This window comes from Vigna unguiculata, chromosome 6 (genome assembly GCF_004118075.2).
Source record: "Vigna unguiculata cultivar IT97K-499-35 chromosome 6, ASM411807v1, whole genome shotgun sequence".
NCBI classification, from domain to species: Eukaryota; Viridiplantae; Streptophyta; class Magnoliopsida; order Fabales; family Fabaceae; genus Vigna; species Vigna unguiculata.
In genome coordinates, this window is record NC_040284.1 from 18,603,664 (window position 1) to 18,626,343 (window position 22,680).

The 22,680-nt window shown below is 31.1% G+C and overlaps 2 protein-coding genes across 2 annotated transcripts; both read right to left on the minus strand.

Annotated features, from left to right (window-relative positions):
• Nucleotides 1-1,928: 1,928 nt before the first annotated feature.
• LOC114186942 (disease resistance protein RPM1-like) lies at nucleotides 1,929-5,864 on the minus strand. Its single transcript, XM_028075023.1, has 2 exons — nucleotides 2,832-5,864; nucleotides 1,929-2,327 (listed from the first exon to the last, which is right to left on the minus strand). The coding sequence occupies exon 1, from the start codon at nucleotides 5,622-5,624 to the stop codon at nucleotides 2,835-2,837; it is 2,790 nt and encodes a 929-aa protein (XP_027930824.1). The 5' UTR covers nucleotides 5,625-5,864; the 3' UTR covers nucleotides 1,929-2,327; nucleotides 2,832-2,834.
• Nucleotides 5,865-14,337: 8,473 nt separating this feature from the next.
• On the minus strand, nucleotides 14,338-19,547 carry LOC114188642 (disease resistance protein RPM1-like). Its single transcript, XM_028077211.1, has 3 exons — nucleotides 16,717-19,547; nucleotides 16,041-16,130; nucleotides 14,338-14,608 (listed from the first exon to the last, which is right to left on the minus strand). Exons 1-3 carry the CDS (start codon nucleotides 19,486-19,488, stop codon nucleotides 14,597-14,599), a joined length of 2,874 nt encoding a protein of 957 aa, XP_027933012.1. The 5' UTR covers nucleotides 19,489-19,547; the 3' UTR covers nucleotides 14,338-14,596.
• Between the last annotated feature and the right edge of the window lie 3,133 nt (nucleotides 19,548-22,680).

Consider the following 22,680-nt stretch of genomic DNA (forward strand, 5'->3'; position numbering starts at 1 on the left):
TTTGTCAAAGAAAATATATTCGTGAGATTCTAACAAGGTTTGGCATGGAGAATAGTAATGCAGTAAAAAATCCTATTGTCTCGGGTACAAAACTATCAAAGAATGATGGAGGAGCCACAGTTGATTCAACTATGTTCAAGCAACTCGTTGGAAGTCTTTTGTACTTGACTGCAACCCGTCCAGATATTGTGTATGCAGTAAGTTTAATTAGCATATTCATGTCTTGTCCTTCTGAATCTCATTGGCCGACAGCAAAATGCATATTAAGATACCTAAAAGGTACTACCAAATTGGGCATCTTCTACAAGAAAGGTGGTGGAAGCACTAATGTTGTAGCTTATTCTGACAACGACTTTGCTGGAGACTTGGATGATCGAAGAAGTACTTTTGGATGTGTGTTTTTCTTTGGTTTTGGAGCAGTTTAATGGGCCTCGAAGAAACAGCCTGTAGTTACATTATCTACAACTGAGGAGGCTGAGTATATAGCAGTTGCATTTTGTGCTTGTCAATGTCTGTGGATTAAAAGAGTATTGGAGAAACTTGATCCTAAGGAACACAAGTGCACGTTAATCTTGTGTGACAGCAACTCAACCATAGAATTATCCAAAAATCCTGTTTTTCATGGAAAAAACAAACATATTGATATAAGGTTCTATTTTTTAAGAGACTTGGTGAAAGATGGAGTTGTCAAATTGAGTTACTACAAGTCAGAAGTTCAAGTTGCAGACATTATGACTAAGCCCCTCAAGCTGGATCAATTTGAAAGGCTTCGATGTATGCTAGATGTATGCTAGGCATGACTGAAGCTTCAAATATAAACTATATATCATAACGTAACGTGTTTAGTTTAAAAGAGGAAATGTTGGTTAGTTTAGAAGATATTTTGTTTTATACAGTTACTGTTTTGTTTATGTGATCAAATAAATTTATTTAATGTGATATTTATTAGGGATAGTCGTTTGAAGTCTAAGTCAGTACTCACCCATTGATTTAGCATGAAATTGTGGGAGTGGAGTTAAAATCTGTAAGTGCTGTGTATGGCTTTAAAAGTCGATCTTTCCGTTAATAAAAGATGACTTCACAGTACATACAAATATATTTCTCTATTCTGCTGTGTTTAACATCCTTGTAAACAAAAAGATTTATTATTAAGGACCACGATATTTTGAAAAACTTTTCTTTTTACAAAATTTCAAAAAATTTGTTTTTCAACATACCAAATCTTTTTCTTCTCGAAGTCACATCAAATATTTCTTTGTTGTTACATGTGAATTGTTAAAAGATGGTCGACAAAATTTTGATAAAAAATAATTTTCCCATTATTAAATAGATTTTTCTTGTTGAAGGATAGTGGTCGACTTGTTGACTTAAGAGTTCTTTAAAGAATAAAAAATCATCAAGAAACAACTCTTTGAACCAAACATTAATAATACACTAATACATAAAAAATATGATACCATATTGTTATGACAATACAAGCTATTAAAAGTATATACAAAAATTAAATCAAATATAGTGTATTATTTAAGTGAATGTTTCAATATTTATTACGCTTATATTTAAAATAAAAAGAAACTAATAAATTTTTTTGGTTTTTCTATTTTTTTAAGAAAAATAGAATAATATTGAATTAAATTTATTGATTTGTTATAAAGTAATATTTTATCGATTATTTAATTTATTTTTATTTAATGGATACGCTGAATATTAATACGAGATGCAATTAATTAGTAATGATAGTTGCAAAAAGAAAAAAATTTATTTCAATGACATTCCAAATATAAACTGAAGTTTCAGCTACCCACTTACAAAATTTTAAACTAACAACATGGATTAACAAAACTAAGCTTAAATCATACTTGAAGACTACAAAACTAAAGGAATTTATTAACTAAGACTACACATCACAACTGTTGGGAATATAGCAATTAGAAAAATCCATTTCCTTTATTTATCCAAAACGCAATGTGCATAGCATACATTTTGTGCGCAATCATTAACTTGCTACCGCGCACATGCCAAATGTCAACAAAAAAACCTGAAATATTGCATGGTGCCGGAGAATATTCTACAGTTCAAGCTGTATACAGAGGTGATCAAATAATAAATGATGAGACATTACAACATAACAACTTACAAGTAAGCCAAAAAATGGAGGCAGGACGCATATGTAACTTGTAAGAATTGACTTGCCATTTTACCAAGCCGTTGTGCTAGCACGTAATGAGAATGATATATAGGGTCTCATTCTTCAAAACTCAGATAAACAACAACTCCTCTCTCTCTCTCTCTCTGTTCGTAAGTTGTTAACAATTTTGAATATCTTCCTGCATGATTATATATATAAAGAAAGAAAGAAAAAGACACAGTGAGGACAAGGTTTTCATTACAATTTCAGGGGATTATAAGATTCATCACATGAAGTTAGACAAATGGAAACAAGTTAATAGATAGAATAGAAGAACTATCTGCAAAGTGCTTTTCTGACGAAATCATATTAGTAAGATCAATCAAGATTGACCAATTATTTCTTTATTGCTTCAATGAAACATACCAATATTTATGTTATTTTTCCAAAATCATGTGAGAGGTATCTTTCTAATTTCTAGTTTTATAATGATGAGTGTCTGAAATCAGTAATATTAGAAACAGCTGCTTAAATTTTCACTTGGAGCTTTCCCAAACATTTCGGATAGCAGAAAATAGAAATAAAAAGGTAAAATGAACCACTTTAGAGATTAGAAAACTGTTGCATCTTGAATTTTATGGAAAGGAATTAGTCCATATATATTCTTGTGCAAAGCTATAAATAGGACGAAGAGAAAGCACACCTTTTATTTCCCATGTTTCTTCCATGTAGCGGATAGTCTAGGTCTGGTCTTATATTGTACGACGCAGTGCTGTTGTTCTGCAATGGGAACAATCTTCTTCTTAAATTCAGTTGGCATAGACGTGAGTTCGACAAGTTTCAGATTCCCCAAGTGTTGAATGCCATCAGGTACTGTTTTGAGTTTAAGGAGGCCTTTTAACCTCATGTGTTCCAAAGAATGCAGTGCTCCTCTATCAATAAGGATGGAATTCAGGTTACTCAAATAATTGAGATGCAGTTTTTTTAGTTTCTGAAACCCTCCACATTGAAAATGCAGAGTTTCACCTTCTAAAGCGAACCATAAGTGGAGGACCAACAAGCTAGGCATATCTTTTAGTGATTGCAACTCATCATTAGCTAAGCCAGTGCGCCACAAGCTCAATTTCACAAGCTTTTGGAGTTGGGGAATCCAATCTGGTAATCCTTTTAACTTCATGTCGAGGAAAAGCTTCCTAAGTCTAGCCAAAGGTGATGTAATGTTCAAATCAATCACTTCGCTGATATAATAATCTACTGCAATATGTAGTTCCTCCAACTGTTGCATCTCATTTATTGCAGAACACAGACTCTTCACGAGATTTGTATCTGAAACAAGCACCCTCAGAACCCTTAACTGCTTTAGCTTCGCTACCTCTCCAATGTCATCTGCATGATAACATCTAGACACTGGAGGTATCGTTTGTAGGGATGTCATGCCTCCAATATACCTCCATTCAATTTTAGATACTTTGTCAGCCAGAAAATGACGTAACTTACTGAGTTTGTAAAAGTCCCTTGGAATATAATGCACATCTGTCTTCCGTATATCCAAGGTCTCCAAGTTCTGGAGTTTACCAATGGATTTTGGAAGAATTTCTAACCCCGTCCCCCTGAAGCTTAGATACCTCAAGTGGATTAAATGCCCCAAATTTTCAGGAACACAAGGTAAAGGAGCACCTTCAAAGTCAAGTACCTTCAATGACGTGTAATTTTCAAGGATTTTCCATACCAAGTCCTCACTCAATAATAACGTGTAATCTCCAAGGAATTCCAATACGAAGTTCTCAGTCAATTTCCTACTCCTTCCTTCATTGATAGCAATTGATTGAATGAGTGAGCTTTCAACACTTCCAATTAAATCATCCTTTGCAATAATTATCAGACGTCGAACAATCCCACTTGACACACATTCATCATTTCTACCAATATACCCACAAAACCCACTATCCTTCGCTTTTCTGAGGATCATGTCATGTATTAAGTCATGTACACGACATCTTTTAACTTTCCCATCAATGCTAGATGAAGATACTTGCACCAAATTTCTACGGATCAACCCTAATAAATCTTCTTCTGCAACTTCTTCTAATGTTTTTCCGGTTTTATGTCTGACAAATCCTTCAGCCACCCACTGCCTAATCACCCTATCTGATTCAATTTCGCAGTCTTCCGGATACATTCCGAAATACAATAAACAGGATTTGAGATTTATGGGTAAATCATGATAACTTAAGCCTAATATTTTTGTTATAATGTTCAATTCTGAATTCCCCTCCAAACTTAGATTTTGATTAACCAGTTTCCATTCATGTGGGTTTTCATCTTTCTGGGCCAAGACTCCACCAATGGCCACAATTGCTAGAGGTAAACCTTTACACTTCCTAACAATTTCAAGAGATGTGTCTTTGAGTTCTTCTGGACAGCCTCCAGAAGAACCATACATAAATGCCTTCCTACAGAACAATCTGAAAGATTCATCTTCACTCAAAGGTTTTTCTAGCTTATGCACTTCAACAAAAGAAGATTTCTTACAGAAGACCGCAACCTCCTCGTGCCTTGTTGTGATTATTATTCTACTTTTATTGTTATCATCAATTAGAGCAGATTCAATGTCATTCCAAAAATTTTCATTCCATAGGTCATCAAACAAGACAACATACCTCTTCTTGTGCAAAAGATCTTTTACTTCCTCTATCAAAGAAGCTTGGCCCATCTCAGAAACATTCCGTCGAGGATCTTCCTTACTTGCCTTGCAAAGTTGGTGAATCATATCCCTCAACAGTTTTTCTACATTGTAGGATTGAGAGACTCTGATTGATGCATGGCAGTCGAAGTCGTTACGGACCTTGTCAAAAACTAGCTTGGCAAGAGTGGTTTTTCCAACTCCTGGAATGCCTACAACAAAAATCACAGTGCGCCCATTTCGTCCCTTTGTCAACCAATTTGTCAATATAGTTCTTGGACCATCAAGCCCCACAACCTCATCTTCCTTAACATGAAGAGCATCCTTTCGCAGTTTCTGCCAATTGCCGTTTTGGTTTCTTTCAGAATTGCTTGGACTTTTTTTTGAAGGAAAATGGGTTTCAAAACCATCTTTTGCAGCACTAGCAAGTGATTTGACATCTCGAATCTTGTGTGCTATTTGAAGGCGAGAGATTTGAGTTTTGATGAACTCAACAGCCTCACAGAGTAAAGCTGCACATCGAGGATCTTCTTGAGGTTGGTTTTCGCCACATATCACATAGTCATCGATGACATCTTCCATGCGGAAGGTTGCTTCTCTCATCTTCATCAACCTTGTACTCATTCTATCACGCCTATTGCTATCTTCTTCAGCTTCAACCACTTCTTCTGTCTCATTGATGAAATACCGAAAGGTTTCAAGTGCATCTGTAAGGTCGTCAACTTCTTTTGGGAGATCTCTTATCATATTGACAGCTTCCAAAAGTTTTGGAAACACATACTTACGAGCCAAGGACAAAGCAGTTTCTGCCATTTTAGTATCTCTCTTGCTCTGTGGAGGTGGTGAGTGCAAAACTTTATGTTCTTGAACCTCAAATACAGGGAATAAATCTAGGTAGAATAGTCATCGCTAATTTGTCTTGGTTATCGGGTTCTGTCTAGTATATCCTCTTTATTTTTATCGTTTAGGTACCGTATTTCGTGTTCACACAAATTTAGTGCATTGTCTATGTGGAGAAGAAGACTTTGACCTTTTTAAAGTCTTTCTTAAATGTTTTGCCAGCATGTTGTGGTTTTTTTTATTTCCTTTTTATTTTGTCGTACAACATCTAGTATTGAAAATGTGATTAAACAATGTTAGTTGTATGTATCAATGCTACTTGTACAAAGAAAAAAATAATAGAAAACTTATTCAAATTGTTTGTTTTAATATCAGTTTGTTTATTCATTTGACTTTACAAGCTAATACTTCTGTAAACCACTATTCTCCTTCAACAGTCTTGTTCTGGTGCAGATGTAAAATATCCATAGATCGAAAACAATAAAAAAGAAGTATTTTAACTTTAGCTATTTCCATCCTTGATCATGAAAGTAGCACTCTTATTTATAAGGTTTAAAATTGGTTACAACTGCTACAAATATATAGATACCCAATAATATTTCTAAAAAATAATCTAACAAATAACAAGAGAAACACTTCTTCGAAAAATACTTATAAAATCTTCTTAAATAACAACTAAGATATCTCATTTACATAATCTAAGATTCTTCCGGCGTCAATCTTGGAGTGACCTCACCAATTCTGTTAACAACTTCAGTTCATCATTATTATGGCATTGGCTTTCTAGTGACGCAACTCTACATCTCTATATATCACTAATCTCGTGTCAACTTTATGACGACGCAACTCTACATATATGCATATCACAAATCTTGTGTCGGCTTTCTGGCAATGCAACTCTACATATTTGCATATCTGCACATCACCAATCTTGCGTCGGCTTTCTGGTGGTGCAACTCTACATATCTGCATATTTGCACATCACCAATCTTGTGTCAACTTTTTGGCGATGCAACTCTACATATCTACATATCTGCACATCACCAATCTAGCGTCAGCTTTCTAGCGACGCAACTCTACATCTCTGCATATCACCAAGCGACGCAACTCTACATATCTGCACATCACCAATCTAGCGTCAGCTTTCTAGCGACGCAACTCTACATCTCTGCATATCACCAAACGACGCAACTCTACATCTCTGCATATCACCAATCTCGCGTCAGCAATGTATCAACGTGATGTTTCTAGACAGGTACAAGTGTGTATGTGGGCCTTCAATGATAAATGTATGTAGTGGCACCAGAACCATACGAAAAATAACCCCTAAACTGTAGACAATCCTAATCCAGATGTTTGAAAATTAAAAACTAGTCCGTGTAGAGGTGTCTTGAAATACACGGCAGAAACAATTTTTTTAACAAAACGTACCAATCTTCTGGTCGAGCTCGATGAGACTAAGAAAGCCTTGAACACTGGTGAATCACATGTTATTTATTCTTACATGGACTAAATATATTTTAAGAGACAATTTTTTTATTGAGGTGGAGATATCTTAAATCCACTTGGATCTACTCTTTAATTTTTCCTTCAAGGTATCAATCCTCTTCACGTTTTCTTATCGATGTATTCTTTTCTGACGAGAGTCTGTCCTCGGCACAACTTTTATAAACTTGGCATGAAGGTGTCCATTTCAATCTAGGCTTAAAGCATCTTAAGAGAGACCTAATTATCAAAAGGGAAATATGTATTAAATAAATTACAGTTAAGTACTGGTTATAAAAACATATGATAGTTAATATATTATTTTATATTCCTAAAATAATTTTTTATATATACATATTTATTGAAAAAGAAACACTTAAATTAATTATACGAAAACAACATATAACTAGTCAAATTCTTATGTTTCAAAAAAAAAAAAATTACACGAGAAACAACAAGCAAAATGAAAATATTATATTGTGAAATTAATAATTTACTATCACACGGATCAATAAAGAGTTACCTCCTTTTTCGTAAATGGAATTGTGAGAATTTAATAGAAGAAACAACCATGAGTTTTGTTTCTTCGTTTTTTCAAAAACGGAACACAATTAGAAATGTAAGAAAAAATCTGTGGATAAAATCCGTAACGGATAAGAAATGAATATTGAAAATAGATATATGTGGATAACTGGTGCGGGTATTTTTTATAATTGCATGTTAACGGGCAGGTACGGGTATCATAGTATCCGTACCCGTGAATATTCATACCCACTATACTCTAATTTAAATTAAGAAAAATGTTAAAATATTAACACATTTATTTTCAATGGATTATTTTTTATCAATTGGTTTTAAAAAATCTCCAATTATTTGTAAATTGTCATTCAACACTATTTAAATTGGTTATTTACACTTTGTTTGAAATTTATAAATGTTATGCATTGTATTTTTATTTGAATTTATAATTATAATTCGTCGTTAAATATTAAGTTTTTCTTTTTGTAATACCCGTGAAGACCCGTGGATATCCATGGATTTTAAAAAAATATGCGGGTACTCACATATCGACCTTTTTTTAATTTCATTAACTTCGGTAGACTATTAATTTTATTTTTCAAACTAGACCCTTTTACTTTTTTTTTCTCAAATTAGACTTTTTTATTATTTAAGTACAATTTCTTTTCTTTTTTTTGCAAGAGACTAAACTCTCTTTAAGTTTTTTATTTTTTAATTTTGCAGGTTGTTTGATGTTAGAATCCTATTCTTTGAAAAACGAATTCTTAAAATTATTATTTTTCTGGTTTTATAATTTCTATATTTATTAATAATAAATTACTTTATTAAAAATTTAGATTGTTTTTTATAAATTCATGTGAATATAAATTTAAAAAATATATTTACTTTAATATTTATAAATTAATTGGAAATGTACAATTGAAGAGTGATTATAATAAACAAGATAATTTAAATATATTATAATTATGATAATAAAATATTGTAATTATATTTGTTTTTTTAAAATTAATTTTGATATCAGTATACTTATTTCGTTAAAAATATAATTTGTAATATTTTTTAATAAGTTAGAAAAATAAAATTTTGTAACATTTAATGTAAAATTAAAAATGAGTAATTTGAATGTAAAATAATTAGATTTATTCTTTAATTTTTTTCTCCATCACATATTGGTTGTAGTAATTTCAGTAGAAAACCATGGCTAATAATTAAAACATGTACATCATAACTAGTTGGTTTCTGTTTCATTAACATGGACTCTAATGGCTTATTGGTTAATTACTTATAAGTTTGATTTGAGGTGGTATATGTAGGTAGCCCTTTTAATGAACCATATCTGCAAATTTTGATTTGCACCTCCTCTTTTGATTAAATTTTGAAAACCACCCTTGAATTTTAGCAAATTCTTAATGAATTGTTTTTGGACTTGTCATAATGCTATATATTTTTTACCATAGTCATTTCTGTTTATTTTCCTCCTAGCATAATTTTTATCTTTTGTTTTCCCTTAAGTAATTATTTTCGCGTCCTCTCCCCTTTTTAATTGCTTCTAATCTTGTGTGGTTCTTTAAATTAGATTGCCAAGTTGCAAAATTAATAGCAAGTAGATTAGATTGCTGAATTTTCCTTGTGTAGCGTGTACTAGAGATTTAAGCTAAATTTTTAGTCCATAAAAGTCTAGATATCTGTTCATATGCAAATGTAAATTCCTGTCTACAGACTCTACTGGAATATTGAACATGTTTACAGTTCAATTCTAGAGTAGACATTGTTGTTGTCAACTATTGGGTAGTCTTTACGAAAACCTTTATTAACAGTTTACATTGCTCATTCAATCTTATCACATGCAAAACCTATATTAATAAATATGGGCTAATTATGTTTTTTGTCTTCCAACTATCGACGAATTTTGGTTTTAGTCCCACATTTAAAGCTTGATCCATTTCAGTGCCTGACATTTTGAATTGCATGGAATTGGTCCCCAATTTTAAATTTCATTAGTATTAATTGAGACCTGACCAACGGATGACCACGTCAGGATCCCGTTTAAAGGTTTCTCTTTAGTTACAATAAAGTCGTGGTTTTTGGTAGGAAGTTTGTGGGTAATTTATGAAACCCTAAAATTTTAATTTCAGGATTGGAGAGGTTGGAGAGATTGCATATCGTGTTGGTGTGAGCGAATCTTAGGCAACAAAATTCAATTTTGTTCAACGTTCTACAGTGATGAATAATAGAAGCAAAGGATTGGATTGTACGCAAAGGAGTAGTAGTTCCAAAATATGGAAAAGTTGTGCGTCCTCTTCATAAATAGCATCCAAAGTGTGTGGGTGTGGGAAAAAATTGTTGCTTCTAAAGGCAAGTACTGTGAACAAGGGCAAATTATTTTGGAGGTGTAGGAATTGGGCTGTAAGTGACAAATTCCATCACTTTTTCTCAAGCTTCACTTGGGTTTCTTTGTAATGGTTTCCTTTTTTGTGCAATCCAATTCCCATTGTAATTATTTTGAATGGGTTAATGAGTCGGAATCTACATTTGAATGGAAAGAATCTGAATTTAAATCCAGCGGAGGAAAAATAGTTGAAGAAGATAAAGGTTGTTGTTTGGAAAAGGACAATGTTATAATGGACTTGATAAAGAAAAATGAGAAGCTGAAGAGGAAATTGCAACAAGAGAAAAAATTGGAAAATTTCTGCAACTTTTATTTGTTTTGTCGTGGGTGGCAACTGTTGTTTTGGTTGTTATAGTGTTGTTGAAGGTTAATTGTAATTAGTTATGTCTTAGCTAGTTGTAGTAGTGATTACTTATGTATTAAACTTTGTGGTTAATGTTGTGTGAGGTAAGTTTCGTGAGGAAGTGTTTTGCAGGTCAGAATATGAGAATATGAAAGTATTAGAATATGATATTTGCCATGACCTTTCTGATATTTGCCATAACATTTTTTATTTAGCTTATAAAGCACTTTAAGAGCAATATAAAAGTAATCAGTTCTGATAATTATGTGCATAATCTATGAATGAAATATTTCAGTTTGGAAAAGGTTTGGTAATAATGGATTCCATGAATTATTTTTTGATTTGGTCTCCTATTTTACCAATTTCATAGTATCATAAAGTAATTTTGAATGAAAAATTATGACTGAAAAAATGGTAAATACAATGTATGGTGAATAAGGAATAGAAATGTGCGTTTCATTCAAACCGTGCATCACCAACGTCATTGATCAATAATGCAAAACAAGTGGTCCAAAGCAATAGCAAAAGTGTTTCCTTGAATTGAATACAATAATGCAAAAAGTGTTCCAAAGCAGGCAAGTGGTCCTTAACTTTAGCTAAATTATTGAAGTACGACTGCTACAAAACAAAATAGTGGTCCACTATCATTATGCCTAATGTTATAGAAGTCTTAATCTATTACAAATGTCGTTAATAAAGCAACAAAAAAGTAGGATTCTTCATTCATTTTCACGTGTTGTTGGTGCTCTCTCTCCTTGGTTCACGTTTGCTACAAATATGGGTGTGGATCTCGTTCTACTACAGGTTTGGTTTGATGGTCCATTAGCGTTGGTAGCTCCAGTGGCAGTTCGAGTCCGTTGTGTGTTTCCTTGTCAATTCAGTATGTTTTCAACTTTCAAATTTGTATTTTGTAAAAGAAAAATCATTAAAAAGTAAAGAACACGATGTCTTACCTTTCTTGATCTCATCTCCCTTCTACAACTTCTGATTTTATGTCCTATTTGTTTGCACCTGCTACACTTCATGATGAGATTTTTCTTTGAAAGTTTCGAATGACTAACATGTTCATCAGCTTCTCTTCTTCTAAGTTTTTTGGGCCTACCAGGTGGTGTTTTGTATATGGGTGGGAGTAGTTCAAGTTGATTTCTTTTGGACCAAAGTTGTTGTCCATTTATTGGGTAATTTCTGGGTTATAGCAAGCGTGATAAGCTTCTCTTTTATAGCATGGATGAATGTACGTCTCAGGATTTTCTATCTTGTAGTTAATTGCAGCCACAACATGTCTACAAAGAATACCCATCAAATCCCAAAAATAACCAGTGCAACTATGCTTACTTAGATCAACTACAAACTTCTTCATAGTGAACCCTTACGCGACTTCAAACTTCGAACCCCCAGCCCATACTGGAAGCCAATTGCCACTTTTTTCCACTTCCCTGTCAACCTTTTTTGAGGCTTAGGCATTACATTACCCAGGTATGCAATCAACTTTTCTCTAAGTGTAGCAAATCTACTCATTATGTCAACTATTTGTATTTGTATGTCACTACACTCACCCGTTACATTGTTTTTGGTTGTTCTTGTTTCAGATTAATGGGTTAGGTCAAAACCATCCTACATTACTAACATTGAATAGTGTGGATCTTTCTCCAGCAATAACAATTTGTTTTAGGTAACTGAACTATCATAAATGTCTTGTACTATATACCTTTTCTTGCCCAAACCTTTGATCAATTACAATTGTGTATTTTGCTACTTTTTGTACTTGTTAGTTTTAAAGAAGAATTTGTACTATTAAAGGTGAATCCCTTTCTTCATGATTTTGGTTGTGCTCACATTAAGCTTGCATTGGTTAAACTAGTCAAACCTTAATTGATTGGTACTCGTGTTAGTTCAGTTCACTTGGAGTTTAGCATGTTCAAAGTTGGCTTTTAATGTTATTTAGCATTGATTAAACTTATGGTACCCTATTCTTCTAAATTTTATGATACAAAGTTTTGCATCTTTGAAATAGTACCAACATTTTATATTTTCAATTTATTTATTCTGCTTCCAATATCAAGACCCAAGTCAAAATAATTAAAGTTTTGAATTCTGACTTATGATATTTGGGTTGTCCATTTGAATTCTAACTTCTTGAGTTGAAACTTTTTTAGTTTACTTTGCTCTTTATATCATAACGTGTTATATAGAATTCTTTTTTATTTCTTTCTAATTGTTGTTATTTAAATTTTGTCAAGTTTCTTCTTTAGATTTCACTATTGAACTTTATTATTGTTTTGTGTGTGTGTGTGTGTTTTTTTTTAAATTACAGGATAGATCAAAATTTCAAAATGTGTACTATTCTGATTTCTAGATAGATAAATTAGTAAAAATTTTAAAATGTTACAAAAAGACAATTCGTAGCAGTTTTTAATTATTACAAAACTAGATAATTGATAACATTTATTTAAATGTTAGAAACTATATGGGTAAAATTATTTTAAATGTTAAAAAATGTATTGATAACATTTTTCAAGTGTTGAAAAAAACTAAACTCGTAACATTTTTATAATGTAAGTAAAGACGCTAATTGATAACATTTTAAAAAATGATGCTAATAATACATAAAAATGTTGCTAATTTTGATAATATGCATTATATTGAACATGTATAAATGTTACCTTTGTAAATGATAACATTTTTTTAGTATTTTAATTAAAATTATATATTTAATCTTTTTAAATATTAGAATATTAAATTTTATTCTAATAGTTTGTGTTTTTAACTTCTTTTTTTCAATTATTTAGGTTGATACTTTGTTTTCACTTAATATTTCTATAATAATACTTGATAAAATAGATAAAAGCTTTTGATGTATGTCCACGAGTCAAGTCAATTGCATTTGTATCATCATATTCTAACGATTAATTAAATAATTAAAAGAAAAATCCAACAAAGAAAAGATCATTTTATAAAGTATTTAATGTTAAAAAGATATAATTTTCTTTTCTTTAGTGCCAAATATATATATATATATATATATATATATATATATATATATATATATATATAATTTTTCAAAAGTAAGAATGTGGTGAGAATGAAAAATAACTTTTTATGATACTTTTGTTTTTATTTTGTCCATCATTTTATCTCTTCCTTGCAACAATCTTTGTTTGTTTGTTTTTCTGTATAAATTTCTAGGGATGACAATTCGGTCGGACTGGTCCGCAAGCCTGCATAAAAAAACACGGGACAGGTTCAGATGTTCTGGTTGCACAAGCCCGCCCCGCATAGGTCTGAACCCCGTGCGAACTAAAGGTCGGGCGGAGTAGGCTCCCATTGGTCAATTTTTAGTTCTTACATTACTCATCAAGTTGTTTCTATAAGTTCTTCTTCTTATTATTATTATTATTAGTATGTTTATGTATAATTATTGTATATAAGATAATGATTTTAGTTCTTGAATATGAACTATCTTTTTATACATTTTTAGGTACCTGTCTTGTAGGGTAACCTATTGCTATATTACTCTAACTATAATCTTTGTTATTATTGTTTCTTGTCTTTGATTAGTTAAAGTAATTGAAAATGGATATCAATTATTCTGAAAAAAATAAAAAAAGTTTTTATTTTTCTCCTCACAAAAAAAAATATTTTACTTATCAAAAATGCGGGTCAGCAGGCCTGCTGGCCAACCAGCAGGACAAAACGGGTCAAAAAAGTGAACACGATATTAAACTACAAGGTGGATTAACCCAATCCACACTTTGCGAGTCAAAACGGATCAGACTGACCCACTTTGCCATCCTATAAATTTCGCCAAAGGTGATGTTTCCAACGAAATATGGAAGAATGGAGGAATGATAATACTAAAATTTTGTTATCATTATTTCACTATATAGATTTGATCCGATTTAATTAAGGACAAACTATTGAAATTTAATCTCATGTCTTAATCAATGGAATGATAGATCCAATTTCTAAAAGCATATCAGATTAGATGGTAAATGTTTGAGCATTTGTCAAGTATTATGCAAGTCCCAAGGAAAGTATACTCAATTCATCATTCTACTTAGTACACTTGCACATAAACAATCACAGTTTTTCGGAATACGAGAATGAACAAATTTAAAGAAGCTGATTTCATATTAAAATGGTAAATTTTCTAATCCAATGCCGCCAACGCAACCTGGTCGGAGTAAATATGTATCTGAAAAATTCACTTCATAATTTGATCTGTAGAAAAGAATAGAGACCAAGAATCAATCCATAGAAAGATTAAAAAGGCGGAAAAACACCGTTTTGATCTTCTCAACATTTTTTTTCACTTCCGAAATTCAATATAGATTCATCCTAAGGAATGAAAACATTTTATATATGCTAACTCTTACCAGAACTTCAGAGGACATTAAAACTATTCCAGATATTACTCAAATGGCACGCATTAATATTTTCACACAAAAATCTCAGCAAACTCATCGTAAAAAGCTAAGGATCAATAAAAAATCGAATCAGAGGATATGTCTAGAGTGAACATTGGAGGGTATGAAAATTCTTCCAACATAATCATCATGAAAATTTCTGCAAATTGTGTGGTGTATTCCAGAATATATTTAAGATAAAAGATAATGATATTTTGATCCATATTTTTTTATTTATTTTTAACCCTCCATTTCAATCACTCTTAGATTATCACATCACTAAAAAAATCAAAATAAATAATTAAAAAGTAATTAGAATAGTGAACTAAAAATAAATTAAAAAAAATGATCAAAATATCATTAAGATAATCAAACAAAATGGGTAGTTCTACTAAGTTCACCGTGGCCTTCTACCCCAAGAAATACGAGCATCTCTTAAAGTAAGCAGAACAAAATATATAAACATACAAGTTACAGAAACATCACACAACAAAACCACAATTCCTTCATCCAATTCACAAAACCGATTGCTTGTACGTACACTAAATTCTTGATGTGTTTGGATGGAGTAATTTAAAAAAACAATTCATTGATTTAAAGAATTTAAAATTTTTTCAAGAAAAATAATATGTTTGAATAGAAAATTAGAAAGAAATCGAATTTTAAGAATTTTAAGAATTTTAAGAAGTATTTTAAATAATTAGAATAATATTAAAATTTACTATAAAAAGAAAATTGAAAGATAAAGTTAAGTTAAAGTCAAAGATAAAGTTGAATTTATCATAAAATTAAATTAAATTGCTTTATTTAAATAAAAAAATTAAATTTAAGATATTTAAATTGCTTCACTCGAATATTACTTAAAAAAAGAGAATTCAATCAAAAATAATTTAATTATTAAATATTTTTACTTTTTAAAATAATTGAAATCTCTCGTTCAATAAGACAGTTAACCTTGTTTACTTACTAAAATCGACAACTTATACAAACATCAAACCCTTAATGCTATCATTAAGTATAGATTTATGATAACTTACGACTTCACCTTTTAAGCCAAAAACCCGGACAACTTTAATCAACAATCTAATTTTTACTCGAAATTTTTTCTAAAACAGTAACGCACCTACACTTATCAGAAGGAAACAGAAACACAAACTAAAAAATGAGCAGGAGTAGCATCAAACGTGAAAACTCATTCCGAGAAAATTTCAATAACCATAACTCAAATCCTTAAGAAAAATATATACCTGGAATGGATCATCCCCACCAACAACTCCACTGGCACTCGATGCAAGAACCTCGATCCCATCAATATACCGTAAAATGTCGGCCACTCCCTTTGCAAAATAAAACAATTTATCATTTAATGAAAAAGGAAATAAAAAATTTAAACCAAAGATAAGAAAAAATAAAGAAAAAAAATCACTTTTACCAACATGGATGTGCATCATTTCACAATAGTATGAATATGACATGTCCATCAAAATACCAAAAATCAGAATAGAGGCAAACTTCTCCTAAAATGCCCAAATATCATCCCAAAAGCAATATGCAACATCAATTGCTCCCATACATAAAAAACTATACATTTAAATGTTTGCTATCAACGGAAAATAAAATTAAGTTTCATTTTTATGTAAGGGAATGGAAAATTTGAAGACGTTATATATTAGATAATAGATTTAATTTCTTCCTTGGTTCCTATAGTTACAAACACGTCAACTTATTCTTTTAAAAAAAATAATTTAATTCATTTTGGTATGATGTGAAGGATCATATAAAAAGGTTTAAAGCTAATTTGTATAGAACTAAAATTAGATGTTCTTAATCATTGAGATTAAAAAATATAGGTTTTAAAATATCAAACAGTAGAAGCAGTATTAAAGATTAAAAAAACACAACTTGATATGTATAGATACGTACCTCCATAAAAATATTTTTACTCAAATCGTACATTAGCTGATTCTTGAAATCAGACCCAGCAAGTACATCGGCCACGTGTTTGACCATCCAATGGTCTTCTCCTGTTTCGGGTTCAATCCTCTGGTGAAATTCAGTCGGCATATGAAAGATGTCGAGAACGTGGAGTTTTTTTAAGTGCTGAATGCCAGAGGGTACTGCCTTCAGTTGTGGAAGATCAAACATATGAAGCTTTTCCAAAGATTGCAGTGCCCCCTTATCAATAAAGATGGATCTCAAATTATACAAAGCTCTGAACCGTAGCTCCTTTAATTTCTGAAATCCTCCATTTTCAAAATGTAAAGTTTCTCCTTCATAAGAACCGGAGTCGAAAGAGAGGATCAACAAATTTGGCATATTTCCCAGAGATTTCAATGGAATGTTATTTAACATGGAAAGTTTCAAAGACAATTTCACAAGATTTTGGAGCCGTGGAATCCAACTTGGAAACTCTTTTAAAATGCCAAAAAGGTGAAGCTTCCTTAGTTTATACAAGGGTGATGTAATGTGCAAGTCAATTGGTTCACTCATATATTGTACGAAGATATCTAGTCGCTCCAAGAGTTGCATTTCGTTTATCGAAGAAGAAAGAGCATCAGAATGATCTCCCATAAAATTAGAAAGCCTTAGATCCCTTAATTGATTTAGCTTTCCAAGCTCTCTAATCACCACTCCATCTTCATCTATTCTCAATTCATGCATCTTTTCAAGCGATGTCATTTTTCCAAGACTGTCCTTCACTTCAATGGTAGATATTCGGTAACCGAAAAGACAGCGTAGCTTTCTAAGCTTCGTAATCTCCTTTGGTACCTCAATCACCCTATTTGTTCGTACATCTAAGCTCTCCAAATTCTGTAGCTCACCAATGGATTTTGGAAGACTTCTTATGGATGTATTCCGGAAGCTTAGATACTTTAAGTGGATTAAACTCCCCAAATTTTCAGGCACATCATATAATGGAGCAATTTCAAAAATGAGCACCTTCAATCGCGTGTATTTTGCAAGCAAGCACCTGGTGAACCCTTCAGATGACAATTCATTCGTGAAAATAAAAATTGACCGAACATATTGTGATCCTTCACTACTCCCACTTAAATCATAGGAATTTGTTGCTATTGTTAAGCGTCGAATCATACCACTTGACTCAAAATCATTATGCTCATCAATATAGTGACAAAACCCTGTGTTCTTCATTTTTTCACGGATCATTTCATGTATTGAGTCATGAACATGACATGCTTTCACTTTGCCTTCTGTGGTAAATGATGATACTAGTACCAAGCTTCTACTAATCAACTCCATTATTTGTTGTTCTGCAACTTCTTCTAAATTTCTTCCGCGTTCTTGTTTCACAAACCCTTCAGCTATCCACTGCTGAAATAATCTACTACATTTAACTTTGTAATCTTTAGAATATATTCCGAAATACAACAAACATGACCTCAGATTCTGTGGCAAATCATCGTAACTCAAACTTAAAATTTTTTTTACACAGTCTAACTCCGAATTGCTCTCCAACTCTAAACTTAGATGTTGACTAAAAAGGCCCCAATCAGATGGACTTTTACATTTTCTATACAAAAGACTACCGATAGCTACAATTGCAAGAGGTAAACATCCACACTTCCTAACAATGTCCAGACCTACTTCTTCATAATCTTTTGGACAACACCCATGAAAGCCATTCCCAAATGCCTTCTTACATAACAACTCCAATGATTTTGAATTACTTAAAGGTTGTAGCTTATGCACCTCAAAAAATAAGCATTTCTTACAGAAATCCACAACCTTCTGATCCCGGGTAGTGATTAATATCCTACTTCCATTTTTGTTATCAATTAGAGCCAATTCAATGTCATCCCAAAATGTTTCATTCCACACGTCATCAAACAAGACAACATACCTCTTATTGTGAAGGCGGTTTCTGACTTCTTTTATCAACGACATTTGATCCATAAATGCAACATCCCGAGGAGGATCCTCCCTTCTCTCTTTGCAAAGCTTGTTCGTCATATCCCTCAGCAACCCTTCAACAGTGTAGGATCGGGACACTGTGATCAACGCATGGCACTCAAAGTCTGTATGGACCCTGTCAAAAACTTGCTTAGAAAGTATGGTTTTTCCCAATCCTGCCATTCCTACAATAGAGATGACAGTGCGTTCTTTTCTTCCCTCTGTCAAACACTTTTTCAGTGTATCTATATCTTCTTCAAAGCCAACAACCTCGTCTTCCTTAATAAAGAGAGGATCCATTCGAAGTTTCTGCCATGTGAAATTTTCATTTCCCCTAGTACCGTCTGATCTTGATCCTGTACGAAAACGGTTTTCGAAGCCATCTCTTTCTGCACGAAGAAGTGCCTTAACATCCTGAATCTGATACGCTATTTGAAGGCGGTGGATTTGAGTTTTGATGAACTCAACAACCTCACAGAGTAAAGCCGCACATCGAGGATCTTCAGGTTGTTTTTCATCACATATCACGTAGTCATCAATTACATCTTCCATGCGAAAAGCTGCTTCTCTCAGCCTCGTCAACCCTTTTATGATTCTGTCGCGCCTATTGTGATCATGTTCAGCTTCAGCCACTTTATCTTCATCATCGATGAAATCTTGAAAGCTTTCTAGTTCATCTATAACTTCTGCAACTTCTTTTGGCAGATTTCTCAGCATCTTTACAGCTTCCAACAATTTTGGAAGCACATGTTGACTCGAAAAAGACACTGCAGTTTCCGCCATTTTAGTCTCTCTTTCTCTTGCTTTGTGGTAGTGGCAAGTGTAAGACTTTAATTATGTTCTTCAACACTATATGTAGCCAATAGTTGTAGCTAGCCAAACAATACACAGGTTATTATAATATCTTTATTTTTCTGTATTGCCTTTTTTAAAGCAAGCAAGCATGTGATCTCTGCACAATAATTTTCTATGCGGAGACGAAGACTTTGAGCTTCCCAGGTATTTCTTAAATGTTTTCCGAGCAAGTGGTTTTCTTTTTCTTTCTTTTTTATTGTGATCCAGCTATGACATGATGAGATGTTGTGATCCTGCTATAACGTGATGAGATTAAACAATGTTAATTGTGTTTTCCGGTTGCAGTTGTACCAATCAATAAATTTTAAACATCTCATAAGTTTGAAATGTTTTTCGATTGACTGTTTGTTAGGATTATTTTCCATCAATATCGATGAGACTATTTTTTGTGAATGTTAATGTGATTTTTTTTATTAAAAATTATAATGATTATTATTTTTTATATTTGTAGATATTATTTATTAATCGATGTGAACAATATTATTTTTATTTTGATAGTAGTTTTATATTTAATTATAATTAAAATAATTTATTTAAATAAAAAATTAAATTCAATAAATACCAAATATCATTAGAGATGGCAAATAAACTCGTCTCCGTGGATATTGTTCGAACTCGTCCCCGTTTTGACGGGGAATCCCCACATTGACTGGGTATGGGTATGGGTATGGGGAATCCCGACTTTTTCAGTTGGGTATGGGGATGTACATATACCCGTCATAATACCCGTCCCCACCATATCTTCATTCTCGTTTAAATTATTAAAATATTCACAATTAATCAAGTAACTCCTATATATATATATATATATATATATATATATATATATATATATATATATATATATATATATATATATATATATATATATATATATATATATATATTTTATTTTCTATTTTGTATTTCTTTTAATTATTTGGTTTGTCATGAAACTCATTCTCATCTTCAATATATTTTTTATCTTATCATAACCTTTATGTAATTATGTTAAAATGATGTATGTTAATTAAAAAAAATGTATGCCTCACATTTGAATATTTTGATTATTTTTTAATATTTTTATTTATTATAAATTTTCCTTTCACATGAGAATGTTTATATCCTCAATTTAAGGTAATATAAAAAAAATTCTTTACTTATTATTATTATTATTAATTTTTGTTTAATTTGAATAACTATTTTGTTTCATTAAAATAATTTTCGTTATTTTTCAACTATTGAGTATATATGTTGATATTTGAAAAGTTTTCTTAGTTCTCTAAGATATATTTCGTCTTATCATACCTTAATTATACATTTGATTTCCTTTGTGTGATTTTTTTCGATAGTCTCTCAAATTATTTATAAAATACACATTTGTTAGTTTTTTAATATTTTTATTTATTGTTTTTATTTTCATCATGTAGAATAATATTTCGATATATTCTATCTAATTATTTTTTATTTTATAACTCATTATTAATCATACTGTAATTTTTTCACATTAAATTATGTTTGAAGTGGTTAAAATTATATATATATATATATATATATATATATATATGATATTTAGGACTAGTATATGATAATTCACTACAACAAAAACATGAAATGGTGACTGATTTAGTCAGTAACCCATATCAGTCACTATTTTTCGTCATTGGTGGTAGTAGTTTATTTATTGTCTGAATCAACGACTAAATCGATACTTGATTTAGTGACCAATTTAATTACTAATTTATTTGTAATTTAATGACAAATTTTTTGGTCACTAATGATATTTCTATTTAATTTTAACCACTTCAAACATAATTTAATAATTGGTTCTCTAAAGTATTTTTCATCTTATCATACCTTAATTATACATTTGATTTCCTTTGTGCGATTTCTTTCAATAGTCTCTCAAATTATTTCTAAAACACACATTTGTTAGTTCTTTAATATTTTTATTTATTGTTTATTTTCATCATGTAGAATAATATTTCGATATATCCTATTTAATTACTTGTTATTTTATAACTCATTATTAATCATACTGTAATTTTTTTCACTTTAATTGTATAAATAACTTTTATTTACTACAATATAAAAATTTAATGTAATTGCTATGAATATTTTTTTGTCACTATCCAACATATATTGAAGTTCAAAAGATATAAAATCTATGTCAAAATTTTATTATTATGTTTATTATTTGTTCTTTGTGTCATTTTGATGAAGTGATGTTATAACTTTTATTAGTGTATAAAAAAGAGATTCATTAGAATTTAAAAAATTGAAGTAAACAAACATTTAAAATATATTTTAATTTGAATATTTGTTTTCCTTTTATATTTTTTTGAAATATTTTTTAATTTTATCAACTAAGTTCATCAATGTTGTAGTTTGCAAATTTAATAAATGCTTTGGTTCTCATGAAATTTTATTTGGTATTCTAATATAAAATGTAGACAATTATAATTTATTTCAAAGTATTTGATATGGAAGAAATAATCATCTTCCTAATATTGAATATTTCATAATATTATGTTTTCTTTACTGTAATTTTTTTTCTTCTATAAAAATTAATATTGAAGTAGTTAGAACACGGGTACGGGTACGGGTACGAGATTATACCCGTTACTCGATGTGGATGGGGATGTGACAAAAGTTTGATACCTATTAGGTTTGGATATGGAGATGGGGATGAATTTTTGATGCGAGGATGGGTATGGGATAGCGAAACCCGTCCCCGTCCTGTTACCATCCCTAAATATCATGTCCTGAAAAATATTTTAAAAATTATACAATTTAAGATGAGAGTAATTTAAATTCAATATATTTGAGTTTTCTTAAAATTGTACAATTATTTATCCAAATAGAAGGTAAGTATTTATCTAGTATCTCCAAACCTAAAAAAAAAAAGACAAGTAATTTACCCTAAATTTAAACAACAAGCAAAGTTAATAAATATTTTGTATTAAAAAACTCACTCGAAAACTCAAGTCATTTTCTTTAGAAACCCGAATGACCAAACTTCCAACATTTGGAGCCAATTATTGGTGTGGTCACGTTAAATTGGAGCACTTGGCTTTTGGTTCACGGTGTTGCAGTGGTCCTACTAGTAATAATGCAGAACTTTGTGGCTTCTCTTTGAAA

What these genes read in the sequence shown, in the direction of transcription:
- LOC114186942 (XM_028075023.1), bottom strand. Translation starts at nt 5,624, where the DNA reads ATGGCAGAAACTGCTTTGTCCTTGGCTCGTAAGTATGTGTTTCCAAAA.
- LOC114188642 (XM_028077211.1), bottom strand. Translation starts at nt 19,488, where the DNA reads ATGGCGGAAACTGCAGTGTCTTTTTCGAGTCAACATGTGCTTCCAAAA. An exon ending in GTAAAAATATTTTTATGGAG is followed by an intron (nt 16,131 to 16,716) that starts GTACGTATCTAT and finishes TATTTTGCAAAG; the next exon opens with GGAGTGGCCGACATTTTACG.